Raw genomic sequence first — 26,436 nt, forward strand, 5'->3', positions numbered from 1 at the left:
CCCCAGCATGTCTTGGGGTGGGGAGGGTGGAGCCCTTGTTCTTTATGGGCGCAGCCAGGCTGGGATGCCGGGGGCCTGGAGGCAGCAGATCTCTGCAGGTAAATGTACCTGTGTGGTTGGGGGCCACATGGAGAAAGGAAACCCAGGGCTGGTTGAGCTCCTGCAGCCCCACCTTGGTGGTCCCGGGGCATTCAGCCCTGTGGGAGTTCAGGACAGGAGGGGCTGGCGTAAGGGCAAGGGCAGTGCCCACACAAGGCCCTTCAAGGTGCGAGTCTGCAAATGTGGCCTAGGGTCCTCAGCAGGGCGTTTACCCTGTGACCATGACGTACAGCAGCTGAGCCTCATGGCCTGGGGGAGCCAGGCACCTGGGAGGACTGCAGCATGTCCTTGGCCACCAGGGACTGGAGCACAGGCTTCCACATGTGACAGGGCTGCCACACACATGGCTGTCTCCAGGACCGTGTCATCTCTGCATCCCTACCTGCTTCTTTGTCATCTGTGAGGATGGGGGTGTGGGGGGTCCAGACACGGCAGATGTGGGGGGCAGAGCCTAAGCTAGGCCCCACCTTTCTCCCGGGCTTGTCTCACCCCCACCCCCTGGTGAGCACCACATCTCTCAATTTGCCCAGAGTGAGACATTTACAAAAGTAATAAAAATAAGCTGGGCACAGTGGCTCACGCCTGTAATCCCAGCATTTTGGGAAGCTGAGGCGGGTGGATCACAAGGTCAGGAGTTAGAGACCAGCCTGACCAATATGGTGAAACCCCCATCTCTACTAAAAATACAAAAGTTACCTGGGAGTGGTGGTGCACGCCTGTAGTCACAGCTACTTGGGAGGCTGAGGTAGGAGAACTGCTTGAACCCAGTAGGCAGAGATTGCAGTGAGTTGAGATTGCACCACTGCACTACAGCCTGGGTGACAGTGCGAGACTCCATCTCAAAAATTATTTAAATTTTTATTATTATTTTTTGAGACACAGTCTCACTCTGTCACCCAGGCTGGAGTGCTGTGATGTAATCTCGGCTCACTGCAACCTCCGCCTCCCGGGTTCAGGCGATTCCCCTGCCTGAGCCTCCAAAGTAGCTGGGACTACAGGCGTGCACCACCACACCTAGCTAAGTTTTTTTTGTATTTTCAGTAGAGATGGGGGTTTCACCTTGTTGGTCAGTCTGGTCTCTTAACTCCTGACCTCGTGATCCACCCACCTCGGCCTCTCAAAATGCTGGGATACAGGCGTGAGCCGCCACACCCGGCCAAAAATAAGTTTTTAAAGAGCAGAGCAAGAAGTGTTTTTATCATTGTTGGAAATGACTTACGTGTCACTTTTGTGGTCTGCGTTCTCTTTGGATATTTTCTGTATGTAACAACTGTAGTTTAAAAAAATATTCCAAACCATGTTCTGTCTGTGTTTCCTTACCAGAAGACAGACCCACAGCTGGGCCTTCTGGGCTCTGCTGGCCTCCCTGCTGCCCCCAGCCTGTGGCAATCTACTTTGGGCCTGCAGCCCTGCTCAGCACTGCCTGATGTGTGTATCTTGTCTGGTCAGTGGGGGAAACAGGCATAGGAGAAATTGGGTTGTCAGCTGGGTGCCGTGGCTCATGTCTGTAATCCCAGCACTTTGGCAGGCCCAGGCGGGTGGATCACCAGAGGTCAGGAGTTTGAGACCAGCCTGGCCAATGTGACAAAAACCCCAGCTCTACTAAAAATACAATAATTGGCCAGGCATGGTGGTTTACCCCTATAATCCCAGCACTTCGGGAGGTCCAGGCGGGTGGAACACCAGAAGTCAGGAGTTTGAGACCGACCTGGCCAACATAGTAAAACCCCGACTCTACTAGAAATACAAAAATTAGTTGGGTGTGGTGGCAGGCATCTGTAATCCCAGCTATTTGGGAGGCTGAGGCAGGGAGAAGCACTTGAACCCAGGAGGCAGAGGTTGTAGCGAGCCAAGATCGCTCCATTGCTCTCCAGCCTGAGCCACAGAGTGAGACTCCATCTCCCAAAAAAAATACAAAAATTATCTGGGGGTGGTGGCAGTCACCTATAATCCCAGTTACTCAGGAGGCTGAGGCAGGAGAATTGCTTGAAACTGGGAGGAGATTGCAGTGAGCCAAGATCACACCATTGCACTCCAGCCTGGGTGGCAAGAACAAAATTCCATCTCAAAAAAAAAGAGAGGAGAGAAATTGGGTTGTCTCTGAAGGGGAATTGGGCTTCCAGGAGCTGGACTATTCTGTGGACCCAGGGGCTCGAGGGACTACTTAATCATTGTCCTGGTAGCTCAGGGGGCCCCTTTGGTTTCCAAGCCACCCTGTTTTCAGCAACTCACCTGAGTCCTCAGCTTCTGAATCTCACTCCCCACTCCCTCCCTCGTGCCTCACTGTGCCCTTCACACACTCCCCCAGCTTGCCCTCCAAGTAGTTGCCTTGGCTCAGAGCCATGCTTTGGATGGGCGAGTGCAGACCTCCACATCCTGTCCTCACACCCAGGCCCGACTGGATTTCCTGCCTCCTGCAGCTTGTGATGGCATAGGTCTGCAGGCTTGACCTGGTCCCACCCCTGCAGCCTTCGAGGCAGTGAGACCCAGATCTGCCCAGTCTCAAGGCTATGACAGCACCCTGCTGTCAGCCTGAGCAGGCCCGGCAGCCTTTCCTGGATCTAGGGACTTGTCACTGCTCCATGCCACTCACTCTTCAACAGACCTCTCTGGCTGAGTTTTGCCCAATGACTTGTTATAATTACGGTGGAAATTAACCCACCGTATCTTTCGCTCTTACTGAGGCTCCCCAGTTGGACTCTGTGCACCTAGCCTCCTCCGGGGCCTTTGGGAAACCAGCCATGGCACCAGAGTGCAGTGCTGGCTATGCTGTGTAGCCAGGAGTCAGAGACCCAAGGCATGGTAGGCATTTGGGCCTCAAGGTGATGGGGGACAGCACGGGTATTCTAGAGGCCTGCGTGTCCCATGTCACAGGATTCTAGACATAATTTTGCAATTGTTTTCTTCCTTTCTTCTTTCTCTCTGTCTCTCTGGCCGGGTATGGCTTACACCTGTAGGGTGGATCACAAGGTCAAGAGTTTGAAACCAGCCTGGCCAGCATGGTGAAACCCCCTTTTGTATTTTTACAAAAATTAGTCAGGCGTAGTGGCATGCACCAGTAGTACCAGCTAGTGGTGAGGCTGATGTAGGAGAATCGCGTGGTGAGCCGAGACCGCACGACTGCACTCCAGCCAGGGAGACAGAGCAAGGCTCTGTCTTAAAAAAAAAAAAAAAAAATGTTATTCAGATTTTCATGCTGGTAACAAGGAAAAAAAAAAAATGGGTCTCGCTGTGTTGCCCAGGCTGGTCTCGAACTGCTAGGCTCAAGCAATCCTCCCGATTGGGCCTCGCAAAGCGCTGGGATTACAGCGTGGTCCACTGTGCCCGGCCTACGTTTGCAGCTTAAGCACAGGTTAACTGAACCTTCCGAGAATGCAGCTGGCACGCACGTTGCTGAAACTCTACTTTGTTCACTTTGGAAAGCACACTCCCCTTCCAAAATGGTCCTTGGGGGCTGAATCCCCAAATGTGACCCAGCTGCGTTCTACTGAGGAGCGCGCCTGACGCGTTAATACGTCCCCACAGCCAAATGTTCATGAATTTATCGTCAGTCTCTCTGGACCCTACGTTCTTTTTTTACAGTTGCGACTGCGAGCAGGCTGTGTGTGTGCGTTTCAGGAGGAAATAGGGGCGGCAGCACAGCTCGTCCGTCAAGAGAGGCGCGGGTGGCGCGGGGGCTGCAGCCCAGGAGACCCAATCCCGGGAGCGCTGCGACCCCGGCCTCCGCGTCCCCGCCGCCTGAGAGGAAGAACGGGGTCCCCAGCAGGCACTTCCCAGGCAGGGCAGAGGGCTCCACGCGCGTGGGCAACCCGGCGCACAAGGGGAGCCCTGTGGCAGACCCCCTACCTTCTCCACTCCCTCAGACCCGACCCTTCGTCGCCGCGTCCCCGCCCCTGCTCCGACCGCACTACAACTCCCAGAATGCCGCGGGCGAGCGGACGGCACTTCCCAGAATGCCGTCGAGGGGCGAGGCCGCGGCGCAGAGCGGGAAGTCTGGATCCCGCGGCGACCCTGAGCATGAGCCTGGAGCGCGAGCTTCGCCGTGAGTCTCTCGGGGTCCCTTTGCGCCGGGGGCGAGGAGGCTGGGGAGGGTCTGGGACTCGTGCCGGCTCCGGGCCCCACCGCGGAGGCTCAGCTCCCCCACCCCCGTTCTCCCGCAGAACTGAGCAAGGCCAAGGCCAAGGTGCAGAGGGCCGGGCATCTGCGCGAGGAGGCCGCGCTGTGCCACCAGTTGGGGGAGCTCCTGGCCGGCCATGGTGAGCGCCGGGGCCAGGAGGCGGGAGGGAGGAGGCAGGGCCGGGGCCGGGGCTGGAGTCGGGTCCGAGCCGGGCCGGACCGGGGGCGACTTGCTCTTCCCGCAGACGCCGCCCCAGGGCTGCCCTTGCGCCCGCGACGCTTGCCAGACCGTGCTGTGCCCCTCCCCCCCGCCTCCCCCGCCTAGGCCGCTACGCCGAGGCTCTGCAGCAGCACTGGCAGGAGCTGCAGCTCCGGGAGAGCGTCGGCGACCGGTTGGGCTGTGCCGTGGCCCACCGCAAGATCGGAGAGCGCCTGGCTGAAATGGAGGACTACCCGGCTGCCTTGCAGGTGCGGGCGCCCTCACTGGCCTCACCCAGCCCGGTTGGCCTCTGCTTGGAGCCCTTTTCCGAGGAGGGAGGCCCGATCTTCGCTGTCAGGAGCCTCAGGCTGAAGGGGACACCTGGCCTAATGCGGCCTTGCCTTTACTACCCCGGGCCAGTCCTCCAGTGGGGACCCTTCAGCCTTTCCTGGGACCGGGGTAGGAGTAGGTTTCCTGGGACCGGGGTAGGAGTAGGTTTCCTGGCACCAGAAACCATTAACGAATGTTATTTTGGCTGTTTGTGTGTGGGGTGGTCAGGCCCGGTCCTGAAAGCTCTCCCTGACGCTGGCTGGCTGCTGAAGGCAGGACTGCAATTCCCAGCCACCCCTCCCAACGTGACAGTGTTGGCTGCATACAGCATGAAGCCACTGTCACCACTGAGAGCCCTTGGCATGCAGAGGAGGGGCGCGTGCCTGACCTTGGCCTGCTCTGTGGGGCTTACAGGGAGCAGGGGTTTTTCCTTAGCGAGACTGGATCTCCGGGAATCTGGCAGTGCCGATTTGCTTGGGGTGGGGTCAGCTCACAGCAGTGATTTCCTTCCACACTCAGCACCAGCACCGCTACCTGGAGCTGGCACGTTCCCTGGGCAACCACACGGAGCTACAGAGGGCCTGGGCCACGATTGGCCGCACCCACCTGGACATCTATGACCACTGTCAGTCGAGGGATGCTTTGCTGCAGGCACAGGCTGCCTTTGAGAAGAGCTTGGCTATTGTGGATGAGGAGCTGGAGGGTAGGCAGGCCCCTCCCCGTTTTCTGCCTCCTGAACTGCAGGCCAGCACCCCTGAAGTCTCCTTGGGTGATCCTGTCTTCTGGGATCTTCCCTTTGCAGGGCTCTTGTATGAGAGGCACATGGCCCCCACAGCCTTTCCCCTGAAGGTCATCGGCTCTTTATCCCCTCTGTGCTCTGTCTGCAGCAGGACCCCTGCATCCTCCTCGGGAGGAGGGAGATGGTAGAAGAGGTGCTGCACAAGCCCCAAATGGGGCCCAAAGCTGGAAACCCAATGTGGAGAGGTGGTGGCTTAGTTTTTGGGGGGATCTTTCAGGGACACTGGCCCAGGGAGAGCTGAACGAGATGAGGGCCCGCCTTTACCTCAACCTGGGCCTCACATTTGAGAGCCTGCAGCAGACAGCCCTGTGCAACGACTATTTCAGGAAGAGCATCTTCCTCTCGGAGTAAGGCCCCACCCCGCCCCAAAAGGGAGCGGAGTCCCTTGTTCCTGGAGAAAGTAGTTAGGAGAGTGTCTTTCCTAAGATCCCTCTGAGAGGGCAGGCTGGCTGGGCCTCATCCCCCACTGCTGTTGGTTTCCCACCAGCAGAGAGGCCTCTCATGCCTGTGCTGCATGCTGGGGGAAGGGCAGGCATGATTAGGGCCCTGAGAATGTAGCATGGCAGGGCTGGGGCCCATGTGGCGTTGGTTGGACGCTCCTGGGTACTCAGCGGCCATCACCCGCCCACAGGCAGAACCATCTCTACGAGGACCTGTTTCGTGCCCGCTACAACCTGGGCACTGTCCACTGGCGCGCAGGCCAGCACTCCCAGGCCATGCGCTGCCTGGAGGGTGCCCGGGAGTGTGCGCGCACCATGAAGAAGCGGTTCATGGAGAGCGAGTGCTGCATGGCCATCGCGCAGGTACCTGCTCTGCACGGCACCAAGCTTGGGCTTCTGGTGACTCAGACCTTGGGGAATCTGCAAAAATCTCTCTGTTCTTTGCTTTCCAGGTCCTCCAAGACCTGGGAGACTTTTTGGCTGCCAAGCGAGCCCTGAAGAAGGCCTACAGGCTGGGCTCCCAGAAGCCTGTGCAGAGGGCAACCATCTGTCAGAACCTCCAGCACGGTAAGTCTGGGGGCCGGAGTGGGGCCTTGGGAGGCATATGCAGGGATGAGCCTGGGGGCCAGGGTGAAGTCCCAGGAGGTGTGTACAGGCCTCCCTCCCTCATGGAGGTTGCCTGAACACCTGTCCTTGGAGGCAGCAGCTTCAGCTTCTAGCAAGAGGGGCAGGTGCCCCCACTTCCTGACGGGGGAGACCCCTGTTTTTCCTCTGAGCTCAACACAGTGTGTCAGGGGCACTGAAAGGGCAGCCAGGAGACTAGCTGGGTATTTATTTTGCGGCCACCGTCTTCATTCGCAAACTGGAGACTGTAGTTGTTCCTGTAGTCTCCCAGGTGGGAGAGCAGGTGGCACGAATGTGGTCCAGGAGTGCTGATGACTGAGACCACCGTGGGAGGTTGGTAGTGGTCAGCCTTTGCTTTGAACCAGGCACCATCTGAGTTTTTAAGTGTGTCCTTCTGATCTCTGAGACCAGTCCCTGAGACAGACCCTGCTCTTACCCCAACACCAACAGGCAAGCAGAGGTGTGGAGAAAGTAGTGGGGCCACCACAGGGCTCATGGCACACAGGTGGTGGAGCTGACAGCAGGGCCCCCTGTGTGCCCCCTGGGCTCCCCGCTGCATGAACCTTTTCCCGGCAGTGTTGGCAGTAGTCCGGCTGCAGCAGCAGCTGGAGGAGGCCGAGGGCAATGACCCTCAGGGTGCCATGGCCATCTGTGAGCAGCTAGGGGACCTCTTCTCCAAGGCAGGCGACTTTCCCAGGGCAGCTGAGGCTTACCAGAAGCAGGTGTGTGGTCCCCACTGGGTTGGGGGAAGGGCTGGTGAGGTTGACAGGGCCTGGCCAGGATGGCAGCCCCAGGCCTCACTGATGCTGCCCCCAGCTGCATTTTGCTGAGCTGTTGGACAGGCCAGGGGCAGAGCGGGCCATCATCCATGTGTCCTTGGCCACCACGCTGGGAGACATGAAGGACCACCTTGGGGCCGTGCGCCACTATGAGGAAGAGCTGAGGCTGCGCAGCGGCAACGTGCTGGAGGTGAAACCCCTGCTCCCTGCCCGAATGCAAGTTCACCCATGTCTCTGCCTCAGGACTGCCATTCTCAAGGGTAGCCATGGACAGCCATCCTTCCTAGACAGGCAGCTCCTTCCTAGGACCATCCACCCTCGGCAGCTGGGAGACAGGGCTCTCACTCCATGTGGGCAGCTGGGGAAGCCTGGCTGGGGCCAGGTGGACATGGTGGCTGCCAAGCCTCAGATCTCATCTCCTCCTGCTCCAGGAGGCCAAGACCTGGCTGAACATCGCACTGTCCCGAGAGGAGGCTGGTGATGCTTATGAGCTGCTGGCCCCGTGCTTCCAGAAGGCACTCAGTTGTGCCCAGCAGGCCCAGCGGCCCCAGCTGCAGGTACAAGAGCATGTCCCACCCATGTCGGCTCCCCAGTGAGCCCAACTTCCTTGCAGCCTGCCTTCCCCCCGTCCTACATCCCTATCTTTCTTTGCACCCCCAGTCCTGAGCTGAGCATCTCTCTGCTCCTCAGAGGCAGGTCTTGCAGCACCTCCATACTGTGCAGCTGAGGATGCAGCCCCAGGAGGCCCCTGGCACTGAAATCAGATTACAGGAGCTCATTGTAGCTGAAGACGAGGAGGAGGAGGAAGAGGAGGCGGCGGTGGCCACAGTGGACAGTGGAGCCCTGGAAGCCAGTGAGGTGGAGCTCTCAGAGAGCGGTGAGGCCTGGCGGCACCTGGCATTTCTCTGAGTCTGTCCTGGGCTGGGCTGGAGAGGGGTGTGCTGTGCTGCTGTGGAGCCTGCTCAGGGCTTGTGGCGGGAACAGCCAGAGGGAGGCAGGACGGCCAGTGCTTCCCTGGAACTGAGTGGAGAAGGTGGTGAGCTGCAGGGAGCCTGGGGCAGGCCATGGCTTCCCAGAAGAGACAGTGGTTGAGAGCTGAGTGTGTGTCAGTTGGAGACATGGTCCCATTAGAGGTGGAGGTGCCATCCAGGGCCAGGGTTGAGACGGTGCGTCTTGAAGAGCCTTGCTGCCCCCGCAAGAGCTGAGCACCTTCCTGAAACCCTCCAGAGCAGGCTTGGGTGTCCTCCAGAGCCGAGTGAGGTCGGCTGCATGGAGGACGGACATGAGGGACTGGCTGGAGAGGGGCTTGGACTGAAGCCATCTTGGCTGTGGTGCAGGGAGGGAGGGCCGAGAGTCGGGTCAGTGGGTGGCTGAGGGGCTGGTTTCTGACTGAGTGGTAAGTGTCAGAAGCCTGTCCGTGAGGCCTGTTTGGGGGGTGTTCCAGGGAAGGCTGTGACTTCAGCTCTATACTTGAGGGGTCCTTTAGAAACCCAAGTGGCCGGCCAGGCAGCTGTGGGAAGTTGGAACTTCACCAGATTGGTTGCTGGGGCAAGGTGGATCAGGATCTGGAATTTTGGGGAGTGCTGTTCGGCACGTGGGCACAGTGAGGAGCTGGGGAAGGGCCAGGAGGCAGCTGGCAGGGTGCGAAGGGCGTGGTGACGAGGGATCACCAGGAGCAGGGATGGAGGTGGGTATGTCTGCTGCCTAAGCAGGGTGGGGGCTGCGAATGCAGGGCACCCAGACTCCAGGGCTGACCTGGCCTGATGACACTGCTCAGGAGATGGGGGTGGAGAAGGCCTGGGATGGTGGGAGGCTGGCCCGGGAGCCAGTCACAGCATGGGGATGAGCAGCTGGCTCACGGATGGATGGGGCCTCAGGCAGGCCTTCTGAGGGAGGGCCAGGCCTAGGTTGGGCCAGAAAGCTTAGGGGTGTGTCTTAAGTGGGCAGAAGATGGCAGGCAGGAGCAAGCAGGGTCAGGTAGACCCAGAGGCAGCGCCGGGACCGCTGCCAAGGAGCCCCAAGAGCCCAGCAGCCTCAGAGCTCAGCCTGCCACCTCTGGCTCCTACCTGGGAGTTCGGGGAGCTTGCAGCAGGGTAGGGGCTTCTAACCTTTGCCTCCCACAGACTCATCTGGAGTGGGTTTGGCTCTGTTTCAGAGGACGACACTGATGGCCTGACCCAGCAGCTGGAGGAGGACGAGGAGCTACAGGGCCGCCTGGGCCAGCGGAAGGGGAGCAAGGTGAGGATGGTGCCCTGCCCCCACCCACCCTGCTCAGCAGCCCTGCCAGCCCCTCACTCCCCTGTCCTGTGCTGGGTTGGCTGTGCCCACAGTGGAACCGGCGAAACGACATGGGGGAGACCCTGCTGCACCGAGCCTGCATTGAGGGCCAGCTGCGCCGCGTCCAGGACCTCGTGAGGCAGGTGGGCCCTGCTCTAGGACTTGGGACAGGCTGCCCGGCACAGAGGAGCTGTGTGTTTGGGCAGGGTCCCTTGATCTCTGTAACTCTCAGCTTCCTTATCTTTAGAATGGGACCCCTTAATCAAGCATGGTGGCACTTGCCTGTGGTCCCAGAGGTGGGAGGATCATTTGATCCTGGGAGGTTGAGCCTTAATGAGTCATGATTACACCAGTGCACTAGCCTGGGCAAAAGAGTGAGACCCTGTCTCAAAAAAAATGAAAAAGCAGAGGCTGAGCATGGTGGTGTACACCTGTAATCCCAGCACTTCGGGGTGCCAAGACACACAAATCGCTTGAGCCTAGGACTTCAAGACCAGCCTGGGCAACATGGCAAGACCCTGTCACTACAAGAAATTTAAAAATTAACTGGATGTGTTGGCATGTACCTGCCATCTACTTTGGTGTTTGAGGTGAGAGGATTGCTTGAGCCTAGGAGGTTGAGGCTGCAGTGAGCTGTGACTGTGCTACTGCAGTCCAGCCTGGGTGACAGACCAAGACCCTGTATCAGAAAAAAAGCCACAGGCCAGGCGTGGTGGCTCATGCCTGTAATCCCAGAACTTTGGGAGGCCGAGGCAGGTGGATCACCTGAGGTTGAAATGGAGACCAGTCTGGCCAACATGGTGAAACCCCGTCTCTACTAAAAAAAGAAAATTAGCCAGGTGTGGTGGCACGCACCTGTGGTCCCAGGTACTTGGGAGGCTGAGGCAGGAGAATCTCTTTTCTTTTTTTTTTTTTTTAGACGGAGTTTCGCTGTTGTTACCCAGACTGGAGTGCAATGGCACGATCTGGGCTCACCGCAACCTCTGCCTCCTGGGTTCAAGCAGTTCTCCTGCCTCAGCCTCCCCAGTAGCTGGGACTACAGACACGCATCACCATGCCCAGCTAATTTTTGTATTTTTAGTAGAGACGGGGTTTTCACCTTGTTGACCAGGATGGTCTCGATCTCTTGACCTCGTGATCCACCTGCCTCAGCCTCCCAAAGTGCTGGGATTATAAGCGTGATCCACTGCGCCCGGCCAGGAGAATCTCTTGAACCCAGGAGGTGGAGGTTGCAGTGAGCCGATATTGCACCAGTGCACTCCAGCCTGGGTGACAGAGCAAGACTCCATCTAAGAAAAGAAAGAAGAGCCACAAAATAATGGCGTGCAGCTGGGCACGGTGGTGGCTCAGCACTTTGGGAGCCCGAGGCAGGTGGATCACCTGAGGTCGGGAGTTCGAGACCAGCCTGACCAACATGGAGAAACCCCAACTCTACTAAAAAAAAAAAAAAAAATTAGCTGGGCATGGTGGCACATGCCTGTAATCCCAGCTACTTGGGAAGCTGAGGCAGGAGGCTCGCTTGAACTCAGGGGCTGGAGGTTGCAGTGAGCCCAGAGCACACCATTGCACTCCAGCCTGGGCAACAAGAGCAAAACTCCGTCTAAAACAAAAACGAGGAGTGCCTGGAGTATGGTACGTATCTGTGCTGCAGCTAAGTTGGTTGGCTTGGCCAGGATGGAGACTAGCCCGTAGGCTGAGACCTGGGCACCTTCCTGTGCTGCCTGCCTCATACCCTGTGACTGGGTGGGCTGTCCTCCCACAAGGGGACCAGGCAGGCACAGAGGCTGAGGGTATGCTGTGGCTGGTCCACCTGTCTCGAGAAGCGTGCCCTTCTGGAGGAGGAGAGTGCAGAGCCATGGGACTTGGTCTGGGCTCTAAGACTAAGGCCTTGGGCCCCATTCAGGCCACAAAGCTCGTGGGGCTGGGGCCAGGTTGTGAGGGGCACAGGGCCAGACTCCTTCCTGTCCTTGGTCACAGGGCCACCCCCTGAACCCTCGTGACTACTGTGGCTGGACACCTCTACATGAGGCCTGCAACTACGGGCATCTAGGTGAGCGAGGGACAGAAGGAGCCTGGTGCACCTCGGTGGATGCGTGGGGCGAAGAGTCAGTCCTGGTGGGGCATCGGGAGCTGGACTCACGTCTCCTGATCTGCAGAAATCGTCCGCTTCCTGCTGGACCACGGGGCCACAGTGGACGACCCAGGTGGCCAGGGCTGCGAAGGCATCACCCCCCTGCACGATGCCCTCAACTGTGGCCACTTTGAGGTGGCTGAGCTGCTTCTTGAACGGGGGGCATCTGTCACCCTCCGCACTCGGAAGGTGAGCCTGGGCATGGCAGAGGGTGAGGGCCATGGGGGCTGCCGTGCTCCTGCTCAACTGATGCCACACAGGGCCTCAGCCCGCTGGAGACGCTGCAACAGTGGGTGAAGCTATACCGCAGGGATTTGGACCTGGAGACGCGGCAGAAGGCCAGGGCCATGGAGATGCTGCTCCAGGCGGCCACCTCTGGCCAAGGCAAGCAGGGTCTTCTGTGTGCCTGGGGTTGCTGTGCCTAGCCTGGGAGTCCGGGGCAGGCCCTGATTCCGAGGGATGCTCCATCACAGGTGGAGGGGGAGGTGCTGGGCCCTCGCCTCAGCACAGATTCTCTTTCCCACAGATCCCCACAGCTCTCAGGCCTCCAGGACCATTCCAAGTAGCCTTCTGTTTGACCCTGAGACCTCTCCTCCTTTGAGCCCCTGCCCAGAACCCCCCTCTAATACTACCAGACCCCCAGAGGCCTCTCAGGCCCGTGCCAGGGTCTCCCTAGGGCAGGTAGCACCAGCTGTGGCCAGACCTCGGAGGAGCAGACATGGACCAGCCAGTAGCAGCAGCTCGGAGGGTGAGGACAGCACAGGGACCCCACAGCCGTCCCAGAAGAGGCCTCGATGCTCGGCCACAGCACAACAGGTGGCGGCCCAGACACCTGGCCCTGCCAGCAACAGGGAGGAAGCTGCAGCCAGTGCCAGCCGGGCAACCTACAAGGCAGCCATCCGGGGTGTGGGCAGTGCTCAGAGCCGGCTAGGGCCTGGCCCACTTTGGGGCCAGAGCAAAGCCCTTGCCCCACAGGCAGCGCTCATCCCTGAGGAGGAGTGCCTGACCGGGGACTGGCTGGAGCTGGACACGCCCCCAGTCCGCAGCCGCCGGCCCCGCTCCCAGAGCAACGGGGACAGCCGCAGACCCAGTAGTACCTCAGAGTCTGACAGCGAGGAGTGCAGGCCCCGTGCCCTAGCCAAGCAGGTCCGCCTGACCTGTCTACAGAGTTGCAGTGTGTCAGTCAAGGCCGGGACCAACAGCATGGCCTCAGAATCCCCAGGGAGCCCCAGCACTTCCAGGGCCTCAGAGCCCAGTGGGGACAGCTCTGCAGCAGGCCAGCTCGTGGTGGGTGTGCAGGCCTGGAGCAGAGCCCTCTCCCCACTCAGGGCAGGTGGGTGTTGGGTGGAGGCCACTATGGCTCCTGACTCAGTCCCACTTCCCTCACCTGCCAGGGTCCGGCCCTGCCTCCTCCCATCCGGGTTCGAGTTCAAGTTCAGGATCATCTCTTCCTCATCCCTGTCCCACACAGGTGAAGAATCGCCTGCCCTCTTCTGCCCCGGCCCCACTGCCCACCTGTGCTGCTCTGCCAGGGTGCTTGTTTTTGCATGTCGGGGTAGGGCATGTGATGAGGGCTTCCTGGCATGTTCCAGGAGGACCTTGTGGCCCCCAGGAATGGCAGAGGGGCTGGTGGTATGCCAGGCTGCAGGGAGAGAAGGGGCCGGGTACCTGGGAGTGGGAGAAGCAGCTAAGGGAGCCGTTGGCCCTGGGCAGGGATGGTGGGGTTCCTGGGGCATTGCCCTGGCTGTGTGCAGGCAGCAGCAGCAGCACCTCTGTCCCTGCAGCAGTGAGACCCACTCCGTGGCCTGGTTGGCCGAGCAGGCAGCCCAGCGCTACTACCAGACCTGCGGGCTGCTGCCGAGGCTCACCCTACGGAAGGAGGGGGCCCTGCTGGCCCCACAGGACCCCATCCCTGACGTGCTGCAGAGCAATGATGAGGTGAGCATGGAACCCAGGGCCTTAGACCCCAGCAGACCCCAGGTGGCTCATGACAGTGCCTTCCAGGTGTTGGCTGAGGTGACTTCGTGGGACCTGCCCCCGTTGACTGACCGCTACCGAAGGGCCTGCCAGAGCCTGGGGCAAGGTGAGGGCCAGGAGAGCTTCAGTTTCTGAGTGAGGACATGTGAGGAGGCTGGGCACACAGGCTCTACTAGCCCAGTTCATGCCTAGGCCTCAGGCTTTTTGGCACACCTCCCTCAGCCCCCCCGCCCCCCGATCTGTCGACGGGGAGATGGCAAAAAGCAGCCAAAGCCTCGAAAGTCAAGCCAGGGAGGAAAGCCTCACATGGGCTGGGGCTGCCCGGGAAGCTTCCCAGAAAGCTTGTCTCGGGGGCTGTGGACTCTGGCAGTGACGAGCTCAGGGTGCTGCAAACCCACCTCCGCCCCCGGGGTCCACAGTGCTAGGTCCACAGGCATGTTTGAGCGGGCTCTGCAGTGTGTGCAGTGGGTGGCACCTGAGGCTGGTGAGAAGGGGCCACCTGGTTTGCCCTGTGGGATTCAAAGGGCAGAAAGGGCTGGCCTTGCCCTGGTGACAGCACATCTCCCACCAGGGGAGCACCAACAACTGCTGCAGGCTGTGGAGCTACAGGGCTTGGGCCCCTCGTTCAGCGCCTGCTCCCTGGCCCTGCACCAGGCCCAGCTCACACCGCTGCTGCGGGCCCTCAAGCTGCACACAGCACTCCGGGAGCTGCGCCTGGCAGGGAACCGGCTGGGGGACAAGTGCGTCGCTGAGCTGCTGGGTGCCTTGGGCACCATGCCCAGCCTGGCCCTCCTGGACCTCTCCTCCAATCACCTGGGCCCTGAAGGCCTGCGCCAGCTTGCCATGGGGCTGCCAGACCAAGCCACCTTGCAGGTAGAGGCAAGGGAAGCAGTGGGCCCTCAATGGCAGGGTGTCAGGGTTCCCATTCTGTAAGTCCCTGGATGGTCTGGAGCAGCTGAGAGAGCCGGCCAGTGCCCAGCTGCAATAGGCTATGCCAGGCAAAGTGTGGAAGAGACTGCCAAGCCAAGCCCCAAGGGGGACCTCGTCTGCTGGACTGCTGGGCGCTCACTGCCAGCCTGTGTCTTTCACAGAGTTTGGAGGAGCTGGACTTAAGCATGAACCCTCTGGGAAATACCTGTGGACAGGCCCTGGCCTCCCTCCTGCGTGCCTGCCCCTTACTCAGCACCCTACGCCTGCAGGCCTGTGGCTTTGGCCCCAGCTTCTTCCTAAGCCACCACATAGCCCTGGGCAGTGCCTTCCAAGGTAAGCTGACCAGGCACTCCCTGTCTACTCTCTAGCCCCGGGGCATTGAGGGTTTCAGAGGACCTTCAGAGGGGGCCTGGGCCAGGCACAGGGGCAACACCTGTGGTCCCAGCTACTTGGGAGGCTGAGGCAGGAGGATCGCTTAAGCTAAGAGTTCCAGGACAGCCCGGCTAACATAGTGAGACCCCATCCCTTAAAAAAAAAAAAAGTTGGCTGGGCGTGGTGGCTCAAGCCTGTAATCCCAGCACTTTGGGAGGCCAAGGCGGGTGAATCACAAGGTCAACAGATCAAGACCATCCTGGTCAACGTGGTGAAACCCCGTCTCTACTAAAAAAAAATACAAAAATTAGCTGGGCACGGTGGTGCGTGCCTGTGATCCCAGCTGCTTGGGAGGCTGAGGCAGGAGAATTGCCTGAACCCAGGAGGCGGAGGTTGCGGTGAGCCGGGATTGCGCCACTGCACTCCAGCCTGGGTAACGAGCAAAACTCTGTCTCAAAAAAAAAAAGTTTAGGGGCCTGGGATGCCAGACTTGGCTCTCCAGGAGGGGCTGGTTTCTGGGAGCGATAGATGGATGTGTGGGGGCCGGGTCTGCCTGGCTTCTGAGGGCATCTGGTACCCACCCAGCCAGGCTGATACCCCAGGACACATCAAGAGCAGAGTCCAAGCAGCTCAGTGTCCAGTGCTTGCCAGCTGAGTGTTGTTCACCTGAGACAGTTCTACCATGAGCCCACCCAGGCTGCAGAGACTGGGGTCCCAGTGCTAAGAGGCTGGAATTGGGTGTCATCCACGGGTGGGGGAGTCTAAGGGGGGCAGCAGTGGTCAGTGCGCTTCCTGAACACCCCCACTGTGCATAGGCATCTGGCCCAGGACTGTGTAGTTGTGGAGTGGGAGGTGTACAGAACTGGGGAACAGCCGAGCTTGGAGATTTGGCCACACCCTCCTCGGCTGGGAGAATCTGGGCGAGAGCCTTTGCCTCTGCACTGCTACCCCACCCCACAAATCCTGTGGTAGTGGTTTCCCCAAAGGGGTCCTGAGGGTTCTGGGCCCAGAACTCAGTGTGGGTACAGGGACGTGGTCACATGAAGCTGACAGGTTCTGGCCCCGGTGCAGATGCTGAGCGCCTGAAGACCCTGTCTCTGTCCTACAACACCCTGGGAGTCCCCGCCCTGGGCAGGACTCTGCAGAGCCTGCCTGCCCGCACCCTCCTGCACCTAGAGCTCAGCTCTGTGGCAGCCAGCAAGGGCGACTCAGGCCTCATGGAGCCCATAGTCCGATATCTGGCCAAGGTACGAGGTGGGAAGGGCCCATAAAATACTGAGCCTCAGAGGCCAAAGGTCCCAAGGCTGAGGTCCCCAGGGGAGCTGGGAGGAGCTGACCTCTCCCCAGATTTCAGCTATACTCACTGAGGGGCTCTCAGAGAGGGTTAGAGGTTTGGAGGTTTAGAAAAAACGGCTGGAGGGATACTTTTGTACAGCTACCTGTCTCAGGCTGTGAAATTCTAACCAGAAAGGACCTGGGACCCAGGGTGTGGTCTTGCCCACCCCCAGGCAGGTCTCAAGGGGCACACTAGGGGCCCCTGGTGCTCTCTCCTGGAGGTCTTCCAGACACAACTGGGTCTCTGTTATTTTCACACCACCACCTGCAGAGTGTGACGCACATGAGGACAGGTGTTTCTTTCTAATCTCCAAATTAATGGGGGCTCTTGGCCCCTGGGTGTGGGGGCATCTGCTGGGAAGCAGGCAGAGCAGGTGTGCCACTCAGTCTGGCCCCTTGGGCCTCTGCTCATGTCCAGGAAGGCTGTGCTTTAGCCCACCTGACCCTGTCTGCAAACCACCTGGGGGACAAGGCTGTCAGAGAACTGTGCAGGTAACACCCTTGCCCTGCTGGCCTGGGGGTCTGATCTCATGGCTCAGGACCCCAGGGGAGCTGGGCTATGGGAGAAGGGCCACAGAAATGGTACCAGCTCCTTCCCAGTGCGCCCCAAGACCTGGCTCCTTCGGCTTCCACAAGCCTCTCAGGCTGCCCTGGAAGGCACACTACCCTCAGGCTTCTTAACCTGGGCCTGTGGCTCTTGAGAGTGCCTCTCTGGGGCTGTCTTTCCTTGTCACTCCTGTGCATCAGCCCACACAAGGGCTGCTGCTCTTATAATCTGGAGCCTCAGTCAGCTCTGGGGAATGTCGAGAGGAGCCCAAGCTGGGCCAGGCACATGCAGAACTGGCCACTACAGCCCTAACCCCGGACCACCAGGGGACTCACTAACCCTAGAGAAGCACCTGCTATTGTGCCAGGGTGGGGCAGAATCCCTGGGCCTGGCCTGAGGCTCCCTGAGTCCGGGCAGCTTTCCTAGTGTTGGGGCACAGCCTCTCTCTGGAAGCCAACCTTTGTGCTTCTTCCCATGTTATCTCAGATGTCTCTCTCTGTGCCCCTCACTCATCTCACTGGATCTGTCTGCCAACCCTGATATCAGCTGTGCCAGCCTGGAAGAGCTCCTGTCTGCCCTCCAGAAACGCCCCCAAGGCCTTAACTTCCTTAGCCTGTCAGGTGAGGGCATGCCATGTCCAGCCTTTTCAGGGACCTGCTGAGTCCCAAGGGGCTGCCACTGCTACCAGCCAAGCAGCAAGGCTGGGCTCCATGAGGCTGAGGCAGCAGCAGGCAGAGTAACAGTGAGAGAAAGGGTAAGGGGGCATGAGCCCAGTTCCTAAAACCATGGGGTGGAGGACAAGCTGGGTCTCTACCTCTGGTCGCTCCAACCCAACCTTCAGAGCAGCCTGTGGCAGGCAAGACCCCCTTCCACAGGGGCTTTCTCATTCTCCGTGGCAAGAAGAGGGAGCCCAAGGTCAGAGTGTTGAAAGCTGCCACCAAGGGACCCTCCCACTTCCTGGCAGGGGCTCCTCCGACCATAATCCTGCCAGGCTGTGGCCTGTTTTAGCTTGCTCTCTTGAGCCACATCAGGGCAGTCCCCAACCTGAGCTGTGTGAAGGACAACCCCAGAAGGAGAGGAGCTTTAATGACCCGGCCAACCAGCAGTCTGGCATAGCCAGCTGGGGCCAGGACAGGCCCTGCCCTCCAGGGGATGAGGGCTGGAAGTGGATGTGCACAAGGGGCGCTCTGCGTTCTTCCTGCACGCCACCCTTGACCCCCAGGGCCAGGCCGCCTTTTCCGGGAAGGCACCCAAGTGCTGGTAGGAGACCTGCATTCCACTAGGGCTGCTCCCCACACCTCGGTTCCTGGCTCTGTACCTTCCCACCTGGCTCCCTGAATTACTGAGCTTAGTGTCCTCTTCAGCCACTCAAGTCTACGATGTACAGATTTGCAAACAGCCCCCTATGTCCTCCTTATGGGTGGGAGACTGAGGTGTAGGCATGGACTTTTGAGATCCGGCACTGTCAGAGGTAGAAAAGGGAGCCACCCTTCCTCCGGCCTGACCGCTGGTTGTGCAGATGAGCCCACTCCTTCCTGGTGTCATGAGGCCTCTCCTGGGCTCTGCCCACTGCCCCTCGCTGCAGCACTGGGGCCCTCTGGGAAAGCGAGTTTGTTCCCTGGGGCCTGCCGTGGGCACCGGGACGCCGCTGGCCCCTGCAGCGCTGAGGCCTGCCCTCTGACCTTCCGCAGGCTGCGCCCTCCAGGGCCCCTTGGGTCTGGGCCTATGGGACAAGATCGCCGAGCAGCTCCAGGAGCTGCAGCTGTGCAGCAGACGCCTCTGCGCGGAGGACCGGGACGCCCTGCGTCAGCTGCGGCCCAGCCGGCCAGGCCCTGGCGAGTGCACGCTGAACCACGGTTCCAAGCTCTTCTTCCGGCGCCTCTGACCACCGCCTTTCCCCACCCCCACCGAAGCCCCTAATAAATGAAGCGGCTGTCTCCCATCTCCATGGCTGCTTGGCAGGTGGGTGGGCGGGGTAAGACCACGCTTCGCGTATAGTGCGCGGGTTGGAACCCAGGGGCTGCGCGGATGGGGGCGTGGCCGGGAGCCCGGGCGGGCACAGGCATAAAGGCTGAGCGCCGAGCTGCTGATGGGGGCTATCGCCTCGGTGCGCGCAGGCGCAGACATAAGGGGAGAGCGCCGAGCCGCTGATCGAGAGCGCCCGGTCCCCGGCGCCATCTCCCGGACCGCGAGCAGTCCAGGTACCCGGGGCCCGGCCGGTGGGCGGGGAAGGTGCCGAATGGGGAGAGGCGACCCCGGGCCTTGGCTGAGTGAGCGCCGCAAAAGTCACGTTATTGGCATGTTCTAGAAACTGGGTTTCCTTGCTCATTGTCCAGTCCGTGAGGTTGTTTTGCATATTCGCTGGTGGCCGCAGAACGTCCGCTTTCGCTGCGGGGCAGAACCCCTGCGTGGTTAGGGCGCTTGGCTCCTCGGCCCTCTCCCGCCTGGCGGCTCCGTGATGGCTGCCGAGGAGCCTCTGTGCCCACTCTGCGGCTCTTCCGCGGTTAGGGCGACCCAGGGCTTCAGCGCGGGCCGCCTTCCCTCCCGTCTGCTCTCCTCCCATCCCGGGTAGCACCGTCCACTCCCACGGTGAGCCGGCGCAGCGCAGCCCTCTCCGCCGAGAGCTCCCTCCCCTGCCGGGGCGTCGGAACCCTGAGCCTGCCCGCCTGGCCCGCCCCTCCTCCCTTCTGCGATTGAGTTTACCTTACTGTCCCGACCTATTGGGCCAAGAACGGGGTGTCGTTCATAACACCTTTATTTTAACCTTACCTCAAATCCCTCAGCGGATCTGACGGTTCCACTTATAAAGAGAGAACGTCTGGAGCTGGCCCAGCTTTTGTACTAGGCAGGACCCTCCCTCGGGCTTTGCTTCCATTCTTTCTCCACAGCCCGCTGCCACCTGGGAGCCCCAAAGAGAATAAGACCCAGCTCTCTATCTTCAGTCTTCATGCCCTAGGACCCCCTCTTCATGCTCTAGGACCCCTCATTCGAGAAGCTCCACCCCTCAGCTTGTCTGTTCCTCCAAGTTCGTGCCTAGTTATAGGCCAGCTGTTAAGTGTGTTGTTTCTGTGCCCAAAACGCCCCTCCCGGGCCATCTGACAGCTGCCTGCCTCCTTCATCACCTGCCTCAGCCTCCAGCTTGGACCACATTCCAAGGCAGCCCCCATCCCGCAGTCCTGAGTGACCACAGGACCTCACTTTGTCCTGGAAGACCCCGTAGCACCCTGTGTGTTCATCACTATTGAGCTTGGGAGTGCTCTTCATGACGCCCTGGGTCTCCAGGACCTGGCACTTACCGGCTTTTCTTGTTGTTTTTCGTTTGAGACAGGGTCTTGATCTGTCACCCAGGCTGGAGTGCAGTGGCGTAATCTTGGCTCATTGCAACCTTCACCTCCTGGGTTCTAGCAATTCTCCCTCAGCCTCCCAAGTAGCCGGGACTACAGGCATGTGCCACCACACCTGGCTAATTTTGTATTTTTAGCAGGGATAGGGTTTCACCATGTTGGCCAGACTGGTCTCGAACTCCTGATCTCAGGTGATTTACCCACCTTGGCCTCCCAAATTGCTGGGATTATAGGCATGAGCCACCGTGCCCCACCTAGGTGCCATCTTTGAGGCAGCCCTGGCTCTGCTCCCCAGGTCTTGTTGCAAAATATTCAGGAGACTGGAGAGACCAATGGGTGAAACAGGAGGATTTAAGGTGGCCACTGGCTCACGGATTAGCATTCCAAGGCTGAGCCCTAACAAAGACAGGGCTGAATCTTTCATACATCCAGGATGACGTAGCAGCTAACAGGTTTAAACAACAGTTCATTAATTTGTAACATGTCTTGTGTTGTACCTTACACTTGAAAACAGCATTTTGAGAAACACATTGCACATTCTTTGGGTGTTATCTTGCCCTGTGACCTTGCAGCTGGTCTGCAAGAAAAACGGGAGTCTTGAGATGCCTGGGAACTTTGCTGAGAATGTTGGGAGAATAGATAAGGTAGGTTTTATAGGCAGAGAGTCAATTTCAAGCAGAACTGGGAGTTAGGTTTTATGTTGAACATAACATAGTAAACTTTATTATGCAGGAATTATAGGCTACTATTATTATTATTTAATTTCCCTCTTCAGTTTCACTGCTGTTGCCCCTCCAGAGCCTAGAGGATGTTTCATGGGATCCCAGCCACTCCGGGCATAGGAGGTGAGTGTGGCCAGAGCTGGGCTTAGAAACTGGAAGGGCCCAGGCTTTCAGCCCCTCCCAGAGGGGCTGACAGGCAGTATTGGACTTCAGAGGTCAGGATGGGGGATGTCTGTAAGTCTACCCTGACCCTGATCTCAAACAGCCTTGGGGGTGGCCAGGGGCGGGTGCAGTTCATCACAGGAGCACTGAGGGCCCAAAAACCTCCTCCAGGGGGAACTGGCTTGATCCTGCTGGGCAGAGGTGATGAGCTTTGGTGTGGCCAGAGCCATGGGGGTCCTGGGCACCCTGTGTCACCAAGCCCAGGGGAGAGGCTGTGTGCAATGAGCCTTGTTGGCACTGCATCATAGACCATGAGCAGGGTGTGACCACTGTTGTAAAGGTGACACAGCCAGGGAGTCGCAGTGGAGCTGCGGCCCCCGGCCTCCCAGAGGCATCTTTAGATACCTCCACACACTGATGAGAGGTGAGGTTGGAACCCTGTGCTCCAGCTACCCTGGCCTCCCAGAGGTGTCATCTTCAGGTCCCTCCACACACTGATGGGAGGTGAGGTTGGAACCCTGTGCTCCAGCTCCCTCTGGGCTCTTTGGGACCCAGCATGGGACCTGAAATGGAGGCTGGGGCTGGAGCCTGCCCTCAGATTCTCTTTGGGGAATCCTGCCAGCTTTCTACCTTCTCTTGCAGCCCCTGGGAACAAGCCAGAGCTGTATGAGGTGAGTGGTGGGTGCCCACCTGGTCAGCACTGGCCAACAGCAAATGCCCGTGTTGCCTCGACAGGGCCCTGCAGCCCCTGTTGGCACTGGCCCACAGTGTCTGCTCTCTCTGGCAGGAAGTGAAGTTGTACAAGAATGCCCGGGAGCGGGAGAAGTAAGTGCAGGCACCCAGGCTGCCCCAACATACCCATGCCCATCTGGCTGCCCAGGGCAGCCTCCTCCAGACCCATCCCACTCTAAGGAGTGGGAGGACACAGAGTCAGGCTGGGGAGCTGTTCTTGAGGTACTCCAGGATGGAGCGAGAGGAGGGCAGAGCTCCATCAGTGGCACCTCTGGGCAGGGGTTGCTGCTCTGGGCTCTAGGCTCGGCACTCCGGGGCCTGGCCCGATGGACAGGTGTGTCCTCAGGTACGACAACATGGCAGAGCTGTTTGCGGTGGTGAAAACTATGCAGGCCCTGGAGAAAGCCTACATCAAGGACTGCGTCTCCCCCAGCGAGTAAGAGCCCATGTCCTTGGAAGCCTGTTCCTGCCCTCTCAGGCCTGGGTGCTCTGTAGGAAGCAAGAGCAAAAGTCCATCAGGCTGTCAGGCACCCACTTGTGTGGGGCCCACCCAGCGTGAGGAGGGTGCCCCTTGTTCTCAGCCAGGGAAGTTCTAGGGGGTGGTGAGGTAGGTGAGCAGAGGGGCGGCCCCTGGGGTGTCATCCAGTTCAGTCCCCCACCCTCATCTCCCAGGACAGACAGCCCTACAAGATAGGTGAGAGGCTTGGAGATGTCCCAGGATGTTTTGGGGGGCTTTGTTCCATGAGGTCACAAGACCCTCACAGGCCACTGCACAGGTCCATGAGCTGTGGATGGGGCCATCATAACAAGAATGCTGGTCGCTGTGGTTAGAGGGTGGGCAGGGGTGGGGGGGCTGGGACCTCCACCTGGAGCTGAGCTCCAAGCCCCACTATGGGCTCAGGCCCTCACCCAATGAAGCTGCTAGCAGCCCCTCCTCCTTGCTTGGCCTGCCTTTGCCTGTTGCCCAGCCCTCTCTGGGAGCTGCTCTACCTCTGGAGCAGCCAAGGGAGTGGGATGAGCTGGGCAGAGCTGGTCCCATGCTCGGGAAGCAGCTGGCTTCTCCCTAGGTACACTGCAGCCTGCTCCCGGCTCCTGGTCCAGTACAAAGCTGCCTTCAGGCAGGTTCAGGGCTCAGAAATCAGCTCTATTGATGAGTTCTGCCGCAAATTCCGAGTGAGTGCCCGGTCCTCCCAGCCCCGCAAGACGGGGGCTGTCAGCATGGGTATGGGGGGCCGTCGGGCTCTGGCTGCATGGGGCTTGCCATCCTGAGAGCCCCAGCACTCATATCAGCAACTGACAGCTGGACTGCCCGCTCGCCATGGAGCGGATCAAGGAGGATCGGCCCATCACCATCAAGGACGACAAGGGCAATCTCAACCGCTGCATTGCCGACGTGGTCTCGGTGCGCCAGCCCCCAGGGCCCACGGGATTAGGAGGGCCGAGGCTGCTGCTGCAGCGGGCACAGCGTTGGGTCCTGGGCTTCCAGAGCTGAGCAGCACTGGACTTGCTGGGTGGAAGAACCCCTTTAAGTAGGAATGAGGGGTGGGCAGCAGGCAGGGAGGCCACCAGGCAGCCTGGACTCCTGAGGTGGGGACACACGCACAGGGTGCGTTCTGGGGGTGTCCCAGCCTCGGGAGAGAGTGTGTGGGCTCACCCTCCATTTCCCACACAGCTCTCTGGGCAGCCAGGACCTCCTTCACCCAGGAGGCCTGCAGGGTTTGGGAACAGCACAGTGAGGAGGCCCCAGTGACAGTTGTGTCTGGAGAGGGGTTGGGGCCTGTGAGCTTCGAGGCCTCCCCTATCCCTGGAGATGCAAACTCACGTGCACATCTGCCCCCAGCTCTTCATCACCGTCATGGACAAGCTGCGCCTGGAGATCCGTGCCATGGATGAGGTGCGGGCATTGGGCTGGCAGCGGGTCTAGGCAGGAGGGGATGGAGCCAGTGTGGGGGTCCCAGCTGCTGTGTATGTCCCAGATCCAGCCCGACCTGCGGGAGCTGATGGAGACCATGCACCGCATGAGCCACCTGCCGCCCGACTTTGAGGGCCGCCAGACGGTCAGCCAGTGGTAGGTGTCCCTTCCTGCCAGGCAGAGTCCCTGAAGTGCCCCAGAGGCCCTCCCCGCCAGGCAGCAGTGCCCCTGAGGCCCTCTCCACCAGGCAGAGCCCCTGCAGTGCCCCTGAGGCCCTCCCTGCCAGGCAGAGCCCCCACAGTGCCCCTGAGGCCCCCCACCCCCACGTGCCTTGTGCTGCGCTCCCCAGGCTGCAGACCCTGAGCGGCATGTCGGCATCAGACGAGCTGGATGACTCGCAGGTGCGTCAGATGCTGTTTGACCTGGAGTCGGCCTACAACGCCTTCAACCGCTTCCTGCATGCCTGAGCCCACGGCACCAGCCCCTGTGAGGAGGGGCAGACTGAGACCCTGCCGTACACACGACTCACTGGCCGCAGCTGCCCATCTTGTGTCTGTCTGGTGTCAGGACTTTGGGGGCCAGGCCCTTCCCCACAATAAAGATGCTCTCTGACCCTCCTGTTTGGATGGCTCCCCGAGGCCTGCCCTGTGGGTTCTGTCTGCCTCCTCAGACTCTGAGCATAGAGCCCCTCTAGCCCACCCACCCTTGACCTGTGTGGGGGCCAGGCCCTGGCTCTGTCCCTACCACTGTATCCCTCAAGGCCTGTGTCATTCAGGGACAGCCACTTCCCTGCTGGGCTCTGCCTGGTCATGTAGTGGGGGGCACTTCCGTAGCACCGAAGCCTGGAAAATGAACGGGTCCACCACCTTGGCCAAGTGTGGCTTGACTCTGGCTGCAGGGGAGGCTGCCTGCCACCCATCCCACCCCTCACCGAAGGCCCAGGGCAGCATGGGGACTTCTGAGTGCAGTCAGGTCCCGGCACACCTGCCGGGGCTGGGCTCAGAGACTACCCTTCATGCTGTCGGCCGCTTTGCCCCTGCCTCCCGCTCGGATGGCTGCACTGGGGCCCAGGGCTCCTGACTTATCTGTGGCTCCAGCCAATAACTCATCGGGTGGGAGTTTATCTTGCCAACCCCTAGGGTCCCTCTCCAGGCCCCTCAGCAAAGCCGAAGTGTGAAGGCTGGGCCTGGTGGAGAGGCAGTAGTGGTAGATGCCATCCGTTCACAGCGTGTGCTTTGCACGTGCTGCTGTCCCCAGGAAAGCAGCAGACCACACACCACGCCTCTGGGTTCTGAGGGGCACACATTTCACGTCTTGGCACCTGTGCTGTCAGGATGAGGGACGTGCCAGGGTTTCATTGCAGCATTTTTCTCTCTTACAAGTTGAGAACAGGGCTTGTTGACATCCATGGCATCTAGAGCGGTTGGAATGAGGTGCGTAGAGTAAGCCAGATGGTGAAAATCAAGTCAGGTGATGGTCCAAGGGGGCTTGGGACATGGAGCAGGAGGGGCATGGAAGAGGCATGTGGACTGAGTAGGAGTGGCCTCTCAGACGGCCAAGGGGAGCCATCAAGCAGGGTGCTGACATCCGTGACTGCAGAGGGAGTCCGAATCCCACCAAGAAACCAGAGGACTGGCCGGGGGTGCTGGTCTGGGAGGTGGGAATAGACTGACCGAGGAGCCCCTGGGATGGCAGGATCCAGAGCGTCCCGGGGAGCTGAGGACGGGCACTGTCTGGCCATCAGGCCCTTGATGTCTCTGACAGGGAAATGTGGGTGTGGGGCGCTTCGAGGGAGGACCAGCACTCCAAAATTTCTGTGTCAAGGTGGGCAGATGGTCAGGGAGGGTCTTTTTAAAATACATATACATTGTCAGTTTGTTTTTTGAGATGGGGTCTACCTGTGTCACCAGGCTGGAGCGCAGTGGCACAATCTCGGCTCACTGCAACCTCTGCCTCCTGGGTTCAAGGGATTCTGCCTCAGCCTCCCAAGTAGCTGGGCCAACAGGCATGTGCCACCACACCCAGCTAATTTTTGTATTTTTAGTAGAGACGATATTTCACCATGTTGGCCAGGATGGTCTTGATCTCTTGACCTTGTCATCGGCCTGCCTCGGCACCCCAAAGTGCTGGGGTCACAGGTGTGAGCCACCACGCTGGCCTATTTTATTTTTTTTACTGTGATAAAATACAACAAAATTTGCCATTTTAACTGATTTTAAGTACACAGTTCAGTGGCATTAAGTGTGTTCACATTATTGTGCAACCTTACCACCATTCACCTCCAGAACTTTTCCATCCTCCCTAACAAAGCCCCATCCCGACCTGGTATGACTTCAGTGAGTCTTGAGGACGTTGTGATGAGTGAAAGAAGCCAGACACTAAAGGGCAAGGATGGTGCAATCTGACTTACGTGAGGACCCTAGCCGGTCAATTTCATGGAGACAGAAAGTAAAAGGGTTTTGGGAGGCCAAGGCGGGCGGATAACCTGAGGTCAGGAGTCTGAGACCAGCCTGGCCTGCCTGGATTTTTTTCTTTTTAGTGACAGGATATTGCTCAGTTGCCTAGGCTGGACATGGTACAATCGAGGCTCACTGCAGCCTCCACCTCCT

General features: G+C 59.5%; 2 protein-coding genes across 4 annotated transcripts; both read left to right on the forward strand.

The window, feature by feature from the left end:
* Positions 1–4,073: 4,073 nt before the first annotated feature.
* TONSL (tonsoku like, DNA repair protein) lies at positions 4,074–18,897 on the forward strand. Of its 2 annotated transcripts, XM_078352774.1 has the most exons (26): positions 4,074–4,141; positions 4,260–4,355; positions 4,541–4,683; positions 5,264–5,447; positions 5,761–5,890; positions 6,175–6,346; positions 6,436–6,550; positions 7,184–7,329; positions 7,424–7,576; positions 7,818–7,943; positions 8,077–8,263; positions 9,542–9,624; positions 9,717–9,806; positions 11,641–11,713; positions 11,820–11,983; positions 12,055–12,178; positions 12,321–13,081; positions 13,189–13,265; positions 13,579–13,732; positions 13,799–13,877; positions 14,343–14,644; positions 14,863–15,034; positions 16,145–16,320; positions 16,827–16,900; positions 17,442–17,575; positions 18,647–18,897. In XM_078352774.1, exons 1-26 carry the CDS (start codon positions 4,117–4,119, stop codon positions 18,838–18,840), a joined length of 4,134 nt encoding a protein of 1,377 aa, XP_078208900.1. In that variant the 5' UTR covers positions 4,074–4,116; the 3' UTR covers positions 18,841–18,897. The 2 variants fall into 2 exon arrangements, with proteins under 2 accessions (XP_078208900.1, XP_078208901.1); XM_078352775.1 differs by lacking the exon at positions 5,761–5,890.
* On the forward strand, positions 18,569–24,445 carry VPS28 (VPS28 subunit of ESCRT-I). 2 transcript variants are annotated; one of them, XM_078352883.1, is made up of 10 exons: positions 18,569–18,917; positions 21,075–21,144; positions 21,826–21,854; positions 21,971–22,008; positions 22,262–22,351; positions 22,983–23,088; positions 23,216–23,317; positions 23,756–23,809; positions 23,892–23,983; positions 24,177–24,445. In XM_078352883.1, exons 2-10 carry the CDS (start codon positions 21,108–21,110, stop codon positions 24,292–24,294), a joined length of 666 nt encoding a protein of 221 aa, XP_078209009.1. In that variant the 5' UTR covers positions 18,569–18,917; positions 21,075–21,107; the 3' UTR covers positions 24,295–24,445. The 2 variants fall into 2 exon arrangements, with proteins under 2 accessions (XP_078209009.1, XP_078209008.1); XM_078352882.1 differs by lacking the exon at positions 18,569–18,917 and adding an exon at positions 19,087–19,156.
* Positions 24,446–26,436: the final 1,991 nt, after the last annotated feature.

The sequence above is a fragment of the Callithrix jacchus genome, chromosome 16 (genome assembly GCF_049354715.1).
Source record: "Callithrix jacchus isolate 240 chromosome 16, calJac240_pri, whole genome shotgun sequence".
Taxonomy (NCBI): Eukaryota; Metazoa; Chordata; class Mammalia; order Primates; family Cebidae; genus Callithrix; species Callithrix jacchus.

Bases quoted from the DNA above. Each gene is read 5' to 3' on its own strand.
- TONSL (XM_078352774.1), top strand. From the start codon at position 4,117: ATGAGCCTGGAGCGCGAGCTTCGCC. The intron at 4,684-5,263 runs GTGCGGGCGCCC...TTCCACACTCAG, and splicing joins ACTACCCGGCTGCCTTGCAG to CACCAGCACCGCTACCTGGA. The intron at 17,576-18,646 runs GTGAGGGCATGC...GACCTTCCGCAG, and splicing joins TAACTTCCTTAGCCTGTCAG to GCTGCGCCCTCCAGGGCCCC.
- VPS28 (XM_078352883.1), top strand. From the start codon at position 21,108: ATGTTTCATGGGATCCCAGCCACTCCGGGCATAGGAG. The intron at 21,855-21,970 runs GTGAGTGGTGGG...TCTCTCTGGCAG, and splicing joins ACAAGCCAGAGCTGTATGAG to GAAGTGAAGTTGTACAAGAA. The intron at 22,009-22,261 runs GTAAGTGCAGGC...GTGTGTCCTCAG, and splicing joins AATGCCCGGGAGCGGGAGAA to GTACGACAACATGGCAGAGC.